Source organism: Emys orbicularis, chromosome 3, assembly GCF_028017835.1.
Source record: "Emys orbicularis isolate rEmyOrb1 chromosome 3, rEmyOrb1.hap1, whole genome shotgun sequence".
Taxonomy (NCBI): domain Eukaryota; kingdom Metazoa; phylum Chordata; order Testudines; family Emydidae; genus Emys; species Emys orbicularis.
This window is the reverse complement of record NC_088685.1, coordinates 57,086,391-57,104,482: the sequence shown is the minus strand read 5'-3', so window position 1 is coordinate 57,104,482 and position 18,092 is coordinate 57,086,391. Positions and strand designations below refer to the sequence as shown.

Genomic DNA, 18,092 nt, shown 5'->3' with positions numbered 1-18,092 from the left:
CACAGCCTGAATTCTAGCTCCAGGCAAGCTGCACACTTCTCGAGTCTCTCAGTTTGGTCGGCAGATGGATGACTCTGTCCCCCTTACAAGGGAGTCCCCAATCACCACCACCCGTCTCCTCCTCTTGGAAGTGGTGGTCGTGGAACCCCCATACCTAGGACAATGCATCTTATGCCTTCTGGTTGATGGGGTCTCCTTCTGATCCCTTCCCTCAGATGGCTCTTCCAAATCATTCTCCACACTAGTACCTGTGCAGAGAGCCTGAAAATGGTTTCTTAACTCTATCTGCATAGGGGGTACATGGTTTGTCTCATTCTTCTTTTGGAGGTCACATGTTGCCAATTTTTTCCCTGTTTTGCAGTGCCCTCTCTGATTCTTTGGCATGTTGTGCCTCCAGAACCAAACACTGACTTCTGTCCAGAAAGTCTTCATTTTCTCTGATGCAACGCAAGGTTGATACGTGCGTCTTTAGTACTTTAACCTTCTCTTCCAATATGGAGACCAGTTTGCACTTTGTACAATGAAGTCACTTCTATCCTCTGGGAGAAAGACAAACATCCTATGCAGGTCACAACAGCGGATTGCTCATTATCCACGTCTTCCTTCTAAAAGCATCCTCAAGTGTTGTATTTACTTCTCACAGAAGCCTGAAAGGCAAAAACACTCTGTGGGAACTCCCCCCAGGCAAACTCCCTCTGTTTGCCGCTCACACAGTTCGCAACTGGCTGCCTTTTTATGAGGCTGCTGGTTTGAAGCAATTGGCCTGGCTCAAAGCCTTCCCTCTAATCAACCACTCAAGGCCCACCTGGAACAAAGCACCCCCAATTCACATTTTTCAAACAAACAAACAAACAAACAAACAAACAAACAGTCAATCACTCCCAATTCACATTTTTCAAACAAACAAACAAACAAATACACGGTCAGTCACATTTTTCAAACAAACAAGCACACCGTCAAACAGTCCCTGCAACTAGTTCCAGTCAAACAAATGGTCACAGCAGACAAACACTCGGATATTCACCCCACCAGCTCACAACACAATCCCCTAATGAAGCACTCACCTTAGCTCCTCTCGGACGGTTCCCAGGCAAACTTCCTCTGTTTGCCTGTCCTCTGCTTGCCGCTCACAATAAATATTGATGAAATGCAACAATGTACATAAGATACTAATGCCCTCATTCAGAAGGTCTTATACACATACTAGGTTTTTATTCCTGATGCACATACACAAATATAACCCACAATACCACGTTCGCAGAATTTGTATCACAAAGAGGCAGCTCAAATTTGACTCTATTTAAACAGAACACACTGAGGGGCATCGGGAGATAACTGTATCATTTCATCTGCAGTTCTAAAGGCTTTATTTATAAATAAAGACACTTAGAGCACCAAGCCACACAGACCTGGAAGCTCACTTTTTATGGAAGGCTGATCAGTTGTTCAAAGGAGAGGTCAGCTTGCTGTGGAAGCCAAGAACCAGCTGAAAGTAACAGAGTCAATGGCAAAAATCACATGCAACATAGCTGTACTCCTTTCAAGACTCACAATGCCCTGTTTGCTATACATTTAGGACCCAATCACTCACCGAAGAAGTCTAGCAGTTTAGGATTTTTGCCATCAACCTCAAGGGGGGAAGCAATGCGTCATTAATTCCTATCCATCCAGAGTACAGAGAAGAGTGCCCTGAATAGCTTTGAATGTGCAGATGGATGGACTTCAGTAGTCCAGACTTGTTTTCTATAAATTAAAATTAAGAAGCTAGGAGTGCTGACAGGGCCTGGCCATTGATAGCTCTTTATAAAATAAAGGTTTGAATGATTCATGGCCACCTTGATGCTCTTCCATGGCTGGCAGACTTTCCCTAAGGTATTCCAGAGACAGCTGAATATGATAGTCATTTGGCTCTATATCTCAGAGTGTGGAATAATAGAGAGAAACTGCTGCCATAAACAACTCTTCCTGGCTTCTTTCCTGGTTTCAGGAGTTAGCATGCCAAATAGAAAAATGTTCACCAAAATTTGAGAACAGTATGATTTATTCTTTATGCTGTACCATAAGTGTGAATGGTTCCTTAAGAGTACTTCTCTAGATGGCAATGTCCTGACATTTGAGGCAGACATTTAGTTAATTAAGGTATGGAGGGGCCAAGAGAGTGGTGCACTGCGTAGAGAGAGAATGGTGCATTGTAGCCCTAAAAAATAGTGGCTAGCCACTGCAGGTGCAGAACACATTAGAACTTAATTGGGAAGCTATTTTCTTCAGGACTAACCTCTTTTTTCCTCTTATTTTTTTTCAGATTATCATTGGCAAAAAAAAAAAAAAAATCTGCATATTCTTCTCATATCTCCTTTTGGTCATGATTTCACTCCAACTCTGGGCAAGGGAGAGAAAAGTGTCTGGGGTTTCTACTTCACTAATAACTATTATGAAACAATGTTCAGTGATTGATTGTGAAACAAAAAAAGATATCAGTAGTAGCTACTGCACATAAGACTGTGTGAAAACATAGAGGTATTTGATTCAATGGTGCGTGAAGAAAAGGGAGAATATTGGTTTCTAGTATTTTAGGCTGCCTGGGAGTAAAATGAGCTCTCCCTTTCTATTTAGATACTTGTGCAGATCTCAGAACTGAAGTATTTGAGCTGTACAGATGTATGCATTTCTTCTTTCCAAAAAAGTCCCTTCATATAACCCTACTTTCCTCTGCTAATGCAATTTAATTGAAAACGTATCTGGAAGCTAACGGTGGTGACTTTCGTGAAAGTGAGGCCAGGCACAATCGGTATATCTTTGCTAGAGCACTTTCACTAAACTGATGAGCATCAGTTTTAAGTACAAATACATGAAGCCTGAGTATTTTTTACAATTATCCATCAGCTTACATACTTACAAAGGAAACTCCCTTCCAACCCCATCCCCAGCCCCCCAAGCTAAAGTTCAGAATAAACAACATTTACAATATAGCAATATGATTAACAAGTCATTAACATAGTATACACAATGATTCATTAAAGAAAGACCATTTTATTTTTTAAAATAATAGTTGTAAAAAGTTTATACTATACTATAAAAAACCACATAAACAAATATGGCCCTTATTGACTGATTTCACCTTGAGATTTCCTACAGTCATGTCCCTGAAGTAATGTAATGTATGTGGCATATCTTAATAGTTTCTTACCTTAAAGTGGGCAAAATAAGTTCTAAATTTTTGTACAGCACTGCTCCAAGCACAAATACAGTGGATTCATCTAGTTCTAAAATAAAAAATAAAAAATAAAAGTTATAAGTACCTTAGTCAGCACATGCCTCTATGGATAGTATTTATCTTTCCAATATATGTTTTATTTTTAATGAAATCATCATTAGGGCTCTACCAAATTCATGAAAAATGCATCACAGACCATGTAATCTGCTCTCCCTCATGAAATTTGGTCTTTTGTGTACTTTTACCGTGTACTATACTCTTTTATACTATAGAGTAAAAGTATATACAAGTACACAGCGTTTCTCAAACTGGAAGTCCCAACTCAAAAGCGGGTCTCAAGCCTATTGTAGAAGGATCACAGTATTGACACTTCTACTTCTGTGCTGCCTTCAGAGCTGGGTGGCTGGAGAAAGCAGGGGCTGCTGGCCAGGCTCCAGGTCTGAACACAGTGCCGCTACCCGAGGCACCACAGAAGTAAGGCATAGAAGTATTGCCAACCTTACTTCTGCGCTGCTGCTGGTGGTGACACTGCCTTCAGAGCTGGGTGGCCAGAGATCAACGGCCGCTGGCTGGGAACCCAGCTCTGAAGGCTGCGCTGCTCCTGGTAGTGCCGCTGCCTTCAGAACTCAGCACCCATCTAGCAGCCGCTACGCTCCAGCTACCCAGTTCTGAAGGCAGCCCAGAAGTAAGGGTGGCAATACTGCAATCCCCCTACAATAGCGTTGCAATCCCATTTTGGGTCAGGACCCCCAGTTTGAGAAATGACTTAAGGGCTTTACATGTTTATATTTTGCTGTTTTAAAATACATATTCATGCTTTTTTACAACTCCATGAAATTTAAGATTTAAGTATCTGAAATCATGAAATTCAAGATTTTTAAAATGTTATAACTGTGAAATTTACGAAAATGGACCATGAATTTGGTAAGGCCCTAATCATCATCGTTGTGAAATATATTCTGCAGAACTCTGTTTGAATATTAGAACATATCAGACATAAGAACGGCCATACTGGGTCAGACTAAAGGTCCATGTAGCCCAGTATCCTGTCTTCTGCCATTGTCAGGTGCTTCAGAGGAAATGAACAGAACAGATGGATCAAGTGATCCATACCCTGTCATCCACTTAGAATTGCTCTTTGATAAGATCCGCAGTATGTAGTAAACTCTGTCAGTGCTTTCCAATGTATTTATCTTCATTCTGATATATCCAGAGAAACTATCTTTAGAGGGCATTTTTAATATGAAGGGGGCAGATGCTCCAATGTGGCAGATGCTCCAATGTGGCTCCAATGTGGCCACTAGTATATATTGGCCCTAAAACCTGTGCAACTACTCTGGGGAGGATTAGCCAGTACAAGTCAGATCAGCCTTTAGGATGCTCTAAGCTGGTAGAAGATTGGCCCTGCTATCACAGTGATTGTAGGATCAGGGCAATGCATAGAATAGCTTTAAGTCATCTATAAACATACGTTTGCAAGACGAGCACTGTGCAGAATAGCTGGATCCCAAGATTTTGCCTGACATGTATTAATACTGAATATTGAAAATATTGGCAATACAATGAAGCAAATACTTTGCATTTCTGCACGACCTTTTGTCCAAGAATCTGAAAGTTCTTTACCTACCTTAATTAAAATTCAGCACAGATATTTAAGGCTGGGTAAGTATTTTTATTATTATTACAATACTCATTTTAGAGATCGTTAGCAAAAGCACTGGGACATTAAGTACTAGCCTGATGAATCCATACTTCCCAGTTTCCTCAGTCTAACTATTAAATAAACACTTATCCTCTAATAAAATATAATACCTGAATGCATCTTTACCTGATGACATAGGAGTGAAGATATTTTTTGGAATGACAACCCTGTCTTCTGAGTTTCTTGCCCAGTCAACCATTCCTTTCCTTCCTTTCATTGGGAAATTGATGTCTGTTAGAACAGATGCTGCAGGAAGCTTCTGAATGCTAGCCACTATTAAGAGAAATCATAAAATCAAATAAAACATGTTTTACACTTCAAAGCATTATTAAGAGGTCATAACAGTAAAGTAGTAACAAAAATGTGCAATAATGTATTTCAAATAAAATGAAAATTTATAAGGCTATTAACTGGGACAACACACTTTATTTTCAATTTATTAGATAGTTCTACTGTGGATTAATGTTATGGCATTGATTCTATCACTTGTCAGCCAGGTTTATGTTAACTCTCTTAACAAGGATTATTGAATGCGCTGGCTCATACCCTGAAATTCACATGTAAGCACATATCTGAGCTGTGTCTTCAGAGCAAATTCTGAAATTATTAAATGTGACAGTACAAGGAAGAGGATGCTTCAAATTGCTTTGGGAGATATAACTGCTAGAATCAGGCTAATGAAGCAATAACAGTTCTTCTCTCCCCTGCACAAGCACAAAAATATCTGGAGACAGACCCATTAAAGAGATTCACATACTAAAAGCTACTGTTGTTTCCATACAAAGCAGAATAACAAATACACCACATGATCAGTTTCCCTTAAAACAACAATTCCTCACCATGAAATATTTATTGTATGGGTTTTTTAAACTAAAAAAACACAACTAAATATACATAACATCACTGAGCTGAACAGAAAGAAAGACAAACCTTATAACAGGCAATTTGGAATTTTGTTTACCCATGTTAGTTTTCTTTCTGTTTTTAACTCATTTTTTATCTAGAAATCGGTTTTATCTTTGCCTTGAAATCTGAGTGCAACTCCATGGCAACATCTAGTAAGATTCAGGCTACTTTTAATCAGATGACAGTGATGCAAGTCTTTATGCACATTCAGAGAGATGTTAAGCAATCTGTTTGGAGGTAGCTCCATTCCTAATGTAAACCATGTTGATAAGCATTTCTAGTGCAATGCTTTTCCTAATTAATTTATGACAGGGATAATAGAGTTGGTGCAATTTGCACATGTCAATTCCGTGATTTGCATAATGATTTGACTGCAAGTGTTCCATAGAGGGGTTAAAGAGAGAGACAATCACAGAGGCAAAATTAAAGTAGGAAACTATTAAGCATCTCATAAGTAGATTTCATTTTAAAGGAAAAATAAGTTAATGCTACCAGCTCCACAAATGTATTATTTGACAACTGGCTCTTACTTCCAAATTAGAGTGGTTATGTATTATAGCATCACATTAGTGAGGTTGTACTCAAGGCTCTTCTGGGCTCTCCGTTATAAAACTATCACCAGGGGTTTATTGTGACAGTTAAAATCGTCTCTAGGTTACAATTTGGCATATAAATTCACAGCCCTAGAGGAATGTTTTTCCTTGTCAAGTTTTGGTTGGCATGTGTGTTTGTGTGTAGGGGGGAGAGGGTAGAGTTCAGGTGTTTCAGAATTATTGAAGCATAAAATGGATTGCATGTTTTTCACATGCTTTTATAATTCCAATATTTAATACATTAATCTTGTATAAAGGAAATTTTCCTGGTTATTGGAGCCTAATTAGAGAGTTTTATTTATAGCAAACCAATTTAAAACCACGTTTATTTAGTTTCCAAAAGTAAATACATGTAATACAATTAACATGTTCAGACTGCTTAACACATATTCTTATTTTAGTCACAGAGTATCTGTCTGTCTATCATTCTGAATACTATTTCATCTGTGCATCAGAAAGACTGTTCCTCATTTTTCAGATAAACAAAACAAAACAGGAAATCAATGTTAGTCAATGGAATTCATTCGGCAGGACAGAAAATCATTTTAGAAGTGGTGAAATGTTAAGGGTCAAGGACTATATTTCTTTGGATTCTATCTATATATTTTTAACTCAGTCCACTATCATGACACTTAAGCACTTCTCAGACATGAAGGCTCCAAAACAGCCATTAAGGATAAGCGGTTAATAATACACAAGTTAAACATTCAGTTAATGGCTTTCATAATACAAAATAATCCTATATGTGGTTTAGACCATTTGTTCTTTCCCTAAAAATAAAAACCAACCGCACAAAAAGTTTTCAGTTTAATTTTGTGAAAGTTGCCAGATCTATACTCTGGAGAATGAAATTCTCTGCTTAGCCAGAAAGCAGGCAACAGCCATGCAAGCTCAACTGTGAGCAGGCCACAGCCTTGTTCTGAAAGGATTACCTGTAGGGATCAGTGTAGATGGTCAGATCACACCAAGCCCTGTCATTCTTTAGCCACTTTGCTGAGACTACAAACAATGTGTGTCCATTAATGTCAGCTATGACAATGGAGATATGGGTACATAGTTCACTAGAATCTGGACAGAGGTCATAGTTCAGTCCCTATTAAGATACCAGCAGGATACATAAAGGGGCACCACTTTCTGTACAGTAACAAATCTTCAGCACTGCGGTACATCATACTTTAGTTCTAAAACTAAATTTCATTCACATTGAATATTAATATGTGACTCATCACAGAGATCTTGGAGCACGACCAGCTGCATTTCCATTGTGAAATGATGCTTCAGTGTTCTCAGACTCAATTTTAATCTGCAGCATAAAAAATAACTGTTTACTGTGATGTGAGTGTTGAAATCAGAGGGGCATTTAGGGAAACCTGCATGTAATTCGGGTGCCAGGTCATTCACATACCAGGAACTCAAATGTCATTTCCTTACATAAATATCCTACACAGAGAATAAAACAGAATGACATTTTATTCACTCTATTTTATAGTGTTGTCTGTATGTTATATTTGCATTAGGAATGATGCTCCAGCTACTGGCACCTGAATTATTTAGTGCTGCAATTACCACATACTTTTATATCCAAATTTTCTGACTTCAGCACTCTGTTCAGTAGAAACAAAAGCAACACGTATTTTTTTAATCACCAAAACAAAACCTCATGACCTGAATGCTAAGTTTATAAAACAAAAAAATGACACCAACGGAAATTCAGAGACACTCTTGGGTATTTTTCTTGCACTTATATAGAGGGGTAAAATGTACAAAAAATCCCAAGAAATACAACAACAATTATGTACCATTCCAAATAGCTATAATATTCAATAAAAAGTTTAGTAAAAAATTATACAACAAATAAGAAATAACAAAAAGAAAAGAAGATAGAACAAAAGAAAAGAAAAAAAGATCTGGGTCCCAGAAGAACAAAAGTATGGGAGCACTGGCTTTAGTAACAATAATTTAACTTACAATATGAGAAGTCCTCATATATAGTTTATGCATTGTTATCATAATCTACAGTATACATTGCTCTCTCACACAAAGATTTTTCTGTTAATGATGTGGGCCATTCTTTTATAATGGTCTGTTTCCCAGTGCTTTAACGTTATTTTGGTTTGTAAACATAATACTTACATATACCCATGTTAGGCACCAGTTTTAGGCGGGTACATAACAATTGGCATAGATAAGCCATGCCTCTGCTGCTTCTACCTGTGCTATCATGGCTACATTGCTAATTACACTTGTGCTAGCTTAATGAGAGCTAGCACAGTTATGTGTAAGCAAGCAGGGGACTCAAATCCTTAAGTCATACTATAGTCTAAGGAAGTAGTTCTCAATCAGGGGTCCATGGCCCCTTGGAGGGCCTCGAGCAGGTTTCAGGGGAGCCTCCAAGCAAGGCCAGCATTAGACTTGCTGGGGCCCAGGGCAGAAAGCCGAAGTCCCACTGCATGGGGCTGAAGCCCAGGTCCCTGAGCCCCACCACCCAGGGTTTAAGTGGGGTGGGGAGGGGAGCTCAGAAAGAAAAAGGTTGAGAACCCCTGGTCTAAGGAATTCTGCCCATGGACCCAAACTATAACCTCAACTTTCAGCAGCAGAATTCAGAATCTAAACCTGGATCTAGATCAAAATTTCAAAATTGGTCTCTAGCTCTATCAGGGGCTGAAAACAAAGCCCCAGATCTAAATACCTCTAGATGGGATGTTTGAAATCTGGTTCTGAATTTTGCAGCTGTTATTACTTTTTAAACAGAGTGAAGAACGTTGGGCCTGATTCTCTTCTCAATTCCACTGATTTACACAGGAATAAATTAGAGGAGACTAGGGGCTCATCATTCTACAATGCATTGGTGCGTTGACACAGTATATTTAATGAGGGAAAATGGTTAGGTAAATTTTACTCAGAGCTCAGAAAGAAAAAGGTTGAGAACCCCTGGTCTAAGGAATTCTGCCCATGGACCCAAACTATAACCTCAACTTTCAGCAGCAGAATTCAGAATCTAAACCTGGATCTAGATCAAAATTTCAAAATTGGTCTCTAGCTCTATCAGGGGCTGAAAACAAAGCCCCAGATCTAAATACCTCTAGATGGGATGTTTGAAATCTGGTTCTGAATTTTGCAGCTGTTATTACTTTTTAAACAGAGTGAAGAACGTTGGGCCTGATTCTCTTCTCAATTCCACTGATTTACACAGGAATAAATTAGAGGAGACTAGGGGCTCATCATTCTACAATGCATTGGTGCGTTGACACAGTATATTTAATGAGGGGAAATGGTTAGGTAAATTTTACTCATGTGTAGAAGGCCAGCACAACGTCTGTACAATTCTTAAGTTCCATTTAACTCCCATATCAGAGCTTGAGAGATTTTAGTAATGCACAGCTTTGTACTTTACCCCTACACAGGGGTGAATTTCACCCACATAGAACAGGGTTCACTTTACAATACTACTATAAATAGATGTGCACAGTCAAAAATAGCTAAAGAAGGGTAACAATATACTGAGGCTGAAGTAAAGCATACATATGCCCTGTACAATATATTGAAAAGAAGAAGTTGTCCTTCCAAATATATTACTCTAAATTAGTGCCAAATTCAGGAAGAGTTTGCTTATCTGCTGTTTGAGTACCAAACTGGTTCTCAAACTAGACCTGTCCGGGGCTTTTGCCTGGGGATAGCAGCTTCATGGTAGTTTGAGAACCAAACTTTCCAGGAAAGTTTCTACATTTTGCTTTTAAGAATAAGCAAAACTGGAAGGAAGAGTTGTTTATAATTCTTCCATCATTCCTCTTTTCCTGCCCCTTCCTGACTTGTTCACCTACTGCATACAAGATATATGTCTTTTTCTGCATTCAACAAACCTGAGTTGATAATACCAATTGGTTTTGTTTTCTCAGTTCAGGGGTGTTGCTCCCTCTAAGTACCCATGCATATTTTCCAAGGGAAAATTAATAGATCTGCCATCAACACATGTTCAGTATATAACATATAAAAGCACTATTGCATTAAACTTCAGAACACCAAATCTGTATATTTCTTTACAGATTTTTTTCATGTAAAAAATGTCTGTATTAGAAATAAATATGCCTCAGTTGGAAACATATTTATAAATTTTAGAATTATTCTGCTGATCTCTCATGTAAGCTCTTACTTCCTTTGCTGAATAAATAAGCTCATTCCACTCAGCTCACCCTGGATATACAGGGAGCAAAGTCCTCTTTAGCACATCATCAAAAAAGCCAGATGGGTATATTAAAGATGATATTCATAGCAGATTTACCATATCCACTTAGCTCCCCGCCCCAAACTTTTCATTTTAAAGGCATTCTGTGATAATCTGCAATGGTGAAATCCTCTTCTCGGGGAGACCCATTTGTGGATCTCTGGATATGCTATGGATCTCTGCATACCAGTAGTCCTGGTGATCCCCTTTGAAATCCTCCTCTATGTGCTTGTCAAATTTTATTCACGTAGATTTGCTTGTGGCAGGGCCTGATCCCTTGACATGATCGATGTGTAACCTATAGTTACAGAGAGTCACATATTTGGGGTACTTTTACACGTGTGTGTTCACGGATCACAATTAATTGATTAATCAGATAAAGACTTTCATACTCCATCTATTCACATGTAACATAATAACATCATAACAAAGCTCACTAGCCATGTACATGTCATGTGTGTAGTTCCCTTTTTATATTCTTCACAGATTCCAACTCAAACAGATTACCTGATCATATCGAAAATTGTTTGAATTCTCCCATGCCAATGTCCACTTCAAGGTTAATGTCAAAACAGTGAAACACATAGTAGGCTACTAGTGTGGCAGGGGAAAATTCAGGGTAACAAGATTTAGCCCAGTCAACTGTGCCATAGTTGCACCTCTCAGAAATCTTCAGCTAATTCATGCATTATCTAGACTGTGACGTTTGTCAGTTCACGTTCTGTACCAGCAATGACTGAGGACCAAAGTCACAAACCATTTATCACAAAGAATATCACAAAAATAATTCTGTCCGAGATTGCCCCAAATATCATGAAGTCATATGTGTCAGAGGGATTGAGGTGTGATGGAATCCAGTGCTTGAATGGAACTATGTAGAACTACCTAGTGTAATATTCACTCATAGAACAGTGCACACAAGATGAAATATCACAGCAGTATACAGTATACAGTGTAGTATTCCATGTTGTATGTAAAGATCTTCTATGGTCAGCAATGAGTTTATGTAAAAAAAAAATCACCTTTCTTTCCAACAAATCTGCTCTTTATGAGTATCCACACATAGTTTGGTCCTAAAGCAAGAAGACATGACATATGCCCTGCTGCTCCATGAGTATGCAAGGAGGGGAGGGCACTAAGAGATCTTTGCCCACTCCTGGTGTCCCTGAGCAGTAGTGCCTCACAAATGTTATCCCTAAGTGCAATTCTTAGAACAAGACATCCCATAGGCCATGGGTAGGGGTATAGAACTGCCAGAGCCAAAGTCCTTCACCCCTTAGCCAAGGGGGACTAAGAGTGGGTGGGATGGAATTCCTCTGAGTGCAGGAGAATTCTGGGAGGAATTCTACTTCAGGGGCTGGATAGCTAACACAGAGCTGTGCCTTAAATGTCATACTGAACCCTACATGACTAAGAATAAGAAACTTCTTATTACTGTTAGTACCGAACAGCCAATACAGCGATGGGAGAGTGTAATTTTATTCTGGTGAACACATCAGTATGATGGTTAACGATATCCCAATCAGAGAAAATTTCTTAAGAAAGCACTATACATGTGCTCTGTAAATACTTCCATATGGAGCTCTCTAGAGAGTCATTGTGATGGGGATGAAAGATGCCTGATGCCTACCTCTAGGTAAAACAACATACATATCACAGAGATGAGAACCATAGACTTAGATGGCTCAATTTTACTTTGTACTTTCAAACTGCTATAGCCTTTAAAAATATGTGAAGACTAATTAACACGCATGAAAGGTCACATAGTTGCCCACAGCTAACACATGTCAGCAATAAACTGGCACAGCGATAATATGGTAGGTATAATATTTAGCTCAGGTTAAAAGGCAACACAACTTAAGGCAGTGATCAGGATACATTTAATAAATGCTGGAATTCTTGCTATTATTCATGTAATTAAACTAAATACATTTTCATAGGCTACAAGTCAAGCATGCCCCTTTCCTTTTATGTGTGCTTTAGTGATTCAACAGAATCGAGCTATTTTTTCAATACTATTTATTAGTCTAGCTCACAAATGCATTCGAGAAGACTTGTGAACTGACAGTTTATTGTAGCTGCATTCTCTTAGTGGTTAAAGATCCCACATTTGCTCTGATGAAAAATCTAGAGATCAAAAATAACCTTGGTAAGGTACTAGGTCGTAAAATCAATTGGGCAAAATCGTAAATCCTTCCTTTCTCTCCAAATCTCTGTCTTGTTCAAGGAAAACAAAGTGGAAAATTAAAAATTTATCTTATCTTAGAATTAAACTAATTATAGGCTAAGATTATTGTAGACAATACAAGTTTTACTGTCTGAAAAATAAAAGATGATTTCAAAAGATGGAAACTATTAAATCTCAATCTCTGGGGAAGAGTTAGTGATATAAAAATGGTCGTGGCACCACAGCTAAATGTTATGTTCCAGACGCTGCCACTGCATAGCTCTTTAACTCGCTTCAGACACTTAGAAAAATAATATCAGCATTTTTGGGGGCACTATTATTAATCATTTATTATTTGTGCTACCCATAAGGTGAATATGGCTCTTTACTGCTGGTCAATGTGACATACAAAGAACATTCTCTCTTTTCCAACTCACAAGCTTAAGGCATGAGTATGAAGAATATACAGTATAATAAACTCATGACATACAAACAAGCTCCATGCAGGCAATCACAGAGGGATCTATCTTCATGGTAGGTAAAGTTCTTCCTGAAGGAAGCTTCTCAAATAAGGAGTGAATGGGGGCCTGTCGTGCATTAAGTGGAAGGTTTTTCTATCTGCAAGGAGCCATGGTAATGGCAAAAATAGAATAAAAGAAAGTCCTGGGGCCCAATCTTACAATGTGCTGTGTGTTTCCAAGAGTCCTGGGTGCTCTCAGCTCTCACTGCATTTATAAGGAGTTCATGGGGTTGAGCACCTTTCAGCATGGGGCCCCAAGGCAGCTCTCAGGGAGAGAGGAGAAGTTTAGGAAGAAACAATGTCTAATATTTAGGTTGGTGTAGGACTCTAGAATGCCTTGACATTTAAGAAGAACTTGAACTTTATAGACAAAATGAAGGGAGCCAGGAAGACATGCCAAACCCACGAAAGAAACACAGAAATTGGGCTTGTTTTTGGCTTAATTGACTTGTGAGTTGCTTGTTGGCTAGTTTTTGGCTTATAGCGTGTTGCTTGTTTGGCTTGTTGCTTGTTGCTTCTTGTAGCTTGTTGCGTCTTTTTTTTTATCTGCTCCCAGCAAGCAGGGGCAAGGGGGGGAGAGAGTCAGGGGTGCACAGAGGGCCCACTACAGTCCCAGACTGCACGCTGGGGGGATCTAGTCATATAGGGTGTTGGGATTCTTAGGGATTGGCTTCTTTTGGCCTTGTTTTGAAATGGATTAGCTTGATTTTTGGCTTATTGTGAAAGTCGGGGTGCTTATTTACCAAGTGAAAGTTGGCAACTGTGGAGCCAGGTGGTGGGAGACATGGTTAGAGCAGGAGGACAGGAAAAGGATCCTGACAGTTGCATTTTGGATAGACTGTAGAGAGAGAGAGGCCAGAGAGCAAGAGTTTTCAATTAGTGGGTGAGGATTAGAATATGGATTAAAGTCTTGGTAATGGGGGTCCTGAGGAACGAAAGAATTCAAAGGGAAGCAGCAGCAAGATGTAGCAATTGCCTGGATGTGAGCAGAGAAGGAGAGAGTGGAGCCAAAAATGACTTTGAGGTAGTCATCAAGGAAAGGGAGAAGGAGGAAGGGTTTTGGAAGAAAAATGATATGCACATTCATCAGGGTTAAGGTGTTGACAGTCAACAGGATGATATAGTGGAAAGACAGGCAAAGATGTAGGACTTGTCAGAGAGCATGAGGTCTCTGGTGGAAAAATATATTTGGAAATTATCAACATAGAATCCACAGAAACATGATATCACCCAGAGAGAAGGGTAACGGAAGAGAAGGCTCACAAATGGATCTGGATTTTACTGATGAACACCTCCATCATCATCTGAAATGACATTATCAGGTATTTTTAGATACAGGTATCAAACTATGAACAGACTAAAATGAAGGTAATATTATATTTTTAAAAAGAAGTAATTAGCATGAATAATTCCCATGTGTCTAATAGACCCAAACCCTGTATCTGTACAGATCCTGAACCAATGATTGCACATGGCCCTGACTTTCATAATATGCTGAATTCCAAATTGAAACAATCCAGAAATTTCAGATGTTTGATATCTGGATCACGATCCAAATTTTGTGTCTTTAGTTATCCATCTCAACTCTGTGCTCGTGCTACAAATTTAGCATGGAAACAGGAACTGAATTTTCCTTTTCAGTAAAGGAATGGTGTACTCACTATAGTCCATATACAAGGCTGTTAGGAATGCAAGTCACAGGGTATCTTGCTTTTAATACCATGAACTGACTCTACTGAATGGAGAGAGACAGAGAGAAATTGTGTACTACAGGTTTGAACACAGAACTTGGCATCAGGAATTGCTGAGTTTAAATCCTGGCTCAGACACTGACTTCTTCTGTGGCCTTGGACAAGTCACTTGGTAATGGGGGTCCTGAGGAACAAGAGAATTCAAAGGGAAGCAGCAGCAAGATGTAGCAATTACCTGGATGTGAACAGAGAAGGAGAGAGTGGAGCCGAAAATACTTTGAGGTAGTCATCAAGGTAAGGGAGAAGGAGGAAGGGTTTTGGAAGAAAAATGATATGCACCATTCATCAGGGTTAAGGTGTTGACTGGTCACTTTTCCCATTTGCAAGTTATTTCCTATCTACATCACAGAATGTTGGGCAGATTAATAGAACAGTAAAGCAGTCTGTAAGTACTAAATATTTATCATTGTAATGAGAGATTCTTTGCAAACTGAAGTTTAAAAGTATCCATTTATGTATGGTTCTGTTCAGATCAACCAAAAACTGAATTTGTATGTTCTAGTCTTGAAATGAGGTGCATGGAGCAATATTGCAAGCAAAATGAGGTACATCTTAAATAAAACGTGAACAGCATAAGATGTATTTATTTACAGAGCACCCAAAAACATGCCGAGCATCATGCAGACAAATAACAGGCCACGTTTCCCATCCCCAGTGTCTTACAGTCTATGGACAAGGGTGCCTTGGGTGGATAGGAAGATCAGGGTTACAGTGATAAAATCATCATTCCTTAGATTTGTTGTGCATGTATCCTGGCACTAATGATTTATTTCTAAAATAGCTATGGTGTTGGACAAAAGTGGTGATGATAACAGGGTTCAAAAAAGAACTAGGTAGGTTCATGGAGGATAGGTCCATCAATGGCTATTAGCCAGGGTGGACAGGGATGGTGTCCTTAGCCTCTGTTTGCCAGAAGCTGGGAATGGGCAACAGGGGATGGATCACTTGATGATTACCTGTTCTGTTCATTCCCTCTGGGGCACCTGGCATTGGCCAATGTCGGAGGACAGGATACTGGGCTAGATGGACCTTTGGTCTGACCCAGTATGGCTGTACTTATGTTCTTACGATAATGATTATTATTCCCTTTTCTTAGGAAAGGAGGGTTGGGGGAACATTTGGAGCTGGAGGAGTACGGGGCAGTGGTGACATGGTGGTGAAGGAGTTCAGCACAGCAAAAAGGCCAGAGATGGGGAGGGCAGAAATGGTGGCATAGGAAGTGTGGCGAGCAGGAAGGGTGTGAGGAAGGAAGGAAGGAACAAGGGAGAGGTGGTGTGTGATGGCAAGGAAGAGCAACAAAAGGGGACATGATCTGTGATAGAGGCAGGTGGAGAGACATCCAGGGTGTAAACATGCACAGCAGTTTGTTTTAGGTGATGTCAGGAGGCTGGGCTTGTGAAGGGTTTCTCCCTCTGCCTTGGCTGCTGATGCTGGATGGTGAGAGTGGTATCTGGGGACTGTTGGTCATTGACAGGCTGCTCTGCTCCATATTTGTGGGGGAGTTAATGTTACTGGGACCTTGAGCTCTGGACTGGCTGCTGTCTAGTCCAGTAAGGCAATGAGGATGGGGGCAGGTGGACCATCTTTCCTGCTCTGCTCATGTCTGTTAATAATAATGAAATAATACTTTGTATTTACATAGTACCAGACATCCTATGATCTCAAAGCACTTTGCATACAACAGTTAATAAAAACACAGAGTCCCTACAAGACAGGTAATTATCACCCTTATTTTACTGATGGGTAAACCACAACACAGAGAGGTAAAGGGACTTGGCCAAGTTCACACAAAATAAATCTTTGGCAGAACTATGAAGAGAAACCCAGATCTTCTCGGTCTTGGTCCAGTGGCAAAAAGCCCCACTTCTTCAGATCTGAAGAAGTGGGTTTTTTACCGACGAAAGCTTATGCCCAAATAAATCTGTTAGTCTTTAAGGTGCCACCGGACTCCTCATTGTTTTTGTGGATACAAACTAACACGGCTACCTCTCTGATACTCAGTCTTGGTCCTGTTTTAAACCCCAACTCCATCCTTCCTCCCACACATTTATAAGAAATGCTTTTGTTTACTTGGAGACATGTCTAATTTGTATGTTTTCAAGAGGGGAGATAAAATGGATTAAAATTCACTAAGGGATTCTCAACAAATGTTATCCTAAGGCACCGGAACATCTAATTTCCAAGGTAATGCACATTGCTTATTTAGATTATGTGTGTAGTGCATAGCACATGGGGGCCCCACTCCCTAATTGGGATATCTAGGCACTACCACAATACAAATAGTAAATAATAGTATTTAGAAAGAATAATTAGTACACATTGCTGGGTTCTAAATTAACTAAGGAGAAGATGTTAAGTGTTATTATGTACAATTTAATAAAACAACTGCAATGCACAGAGTTAGTAAAACAGACTAACTAGACATTGGGCCTACAGAGAAGAAGAATACCATATGTCATTATATACGTCAATGGTACAATCTCACTTTGAACAAAATGTTCAGTTCAGCTCTGATCAGCCCATTTCAAAAAAGAGAGAGAGAGAGAGAGCAGAAACAGAAGGGGGCCAATATAAATTAAAGTTACGGAAACTATTCTGTAGAGAGGAACTAATGAAAAGAGTTCTGGCAGAAGTACTATTTTGATACATTTTTCTTACTTCAACGACATCTTTAAATAAAAAATGACATCGCATTCTACACCCATGCTGTGTCATCAGCGCACGCTGAATCCCAACTGGTCTGTTTGGAGTATTAGTGAGGTGCTGCATTTCCAGAGACTATTCTGTGTTTCAGAGAGTCTCCATGTTGAGGCACTTCAGTGCACTGATCCGAGGAAAAGGATACATTTTCTTTAGCTTTGCAGGAGACATACAGAATGCAGAATAAACCTGTCACAAATTGCCATCTCGGATTCCAGTTCTTAATTGCCAATGTTTTGCTTTTCAACCTTTCCATTAGCAGAGATATGTGCAGCATGCATACATAGTATACCCATCTACCATCTCTTCAGTGGCTC

General features: G+C 39.4%; 1 protein-coding gene across 1 annotated transcript in view; it reads right to left on the bottom strand.

Moving 5' to 3' along the window:
• ADGRB3 (adhesion G protein-coupled receptor B3) overlaps window positions 1–18,092 on the bottom strand; it is a 624,198-nt gene that overhangs the window by 249,800 nt on the left and 356,306 nt on the right. The window contains exons 12-13 of the mRNA XM_065400780.1: window positions 5,043–5,189; window positions 3,188–3,263 (exon numbers count right to left, since the gene is read on the bottom strand). Coding sequence (XP_065256852.1) covers window positions 3,188–3,263; window positions 5,043–5,189 — 223 coding nt within the window. The remainder of the gene's footprint in view (window positions 1–3,187; window positions 3,264–5,042; window positions 5,190–18,092) is intronic.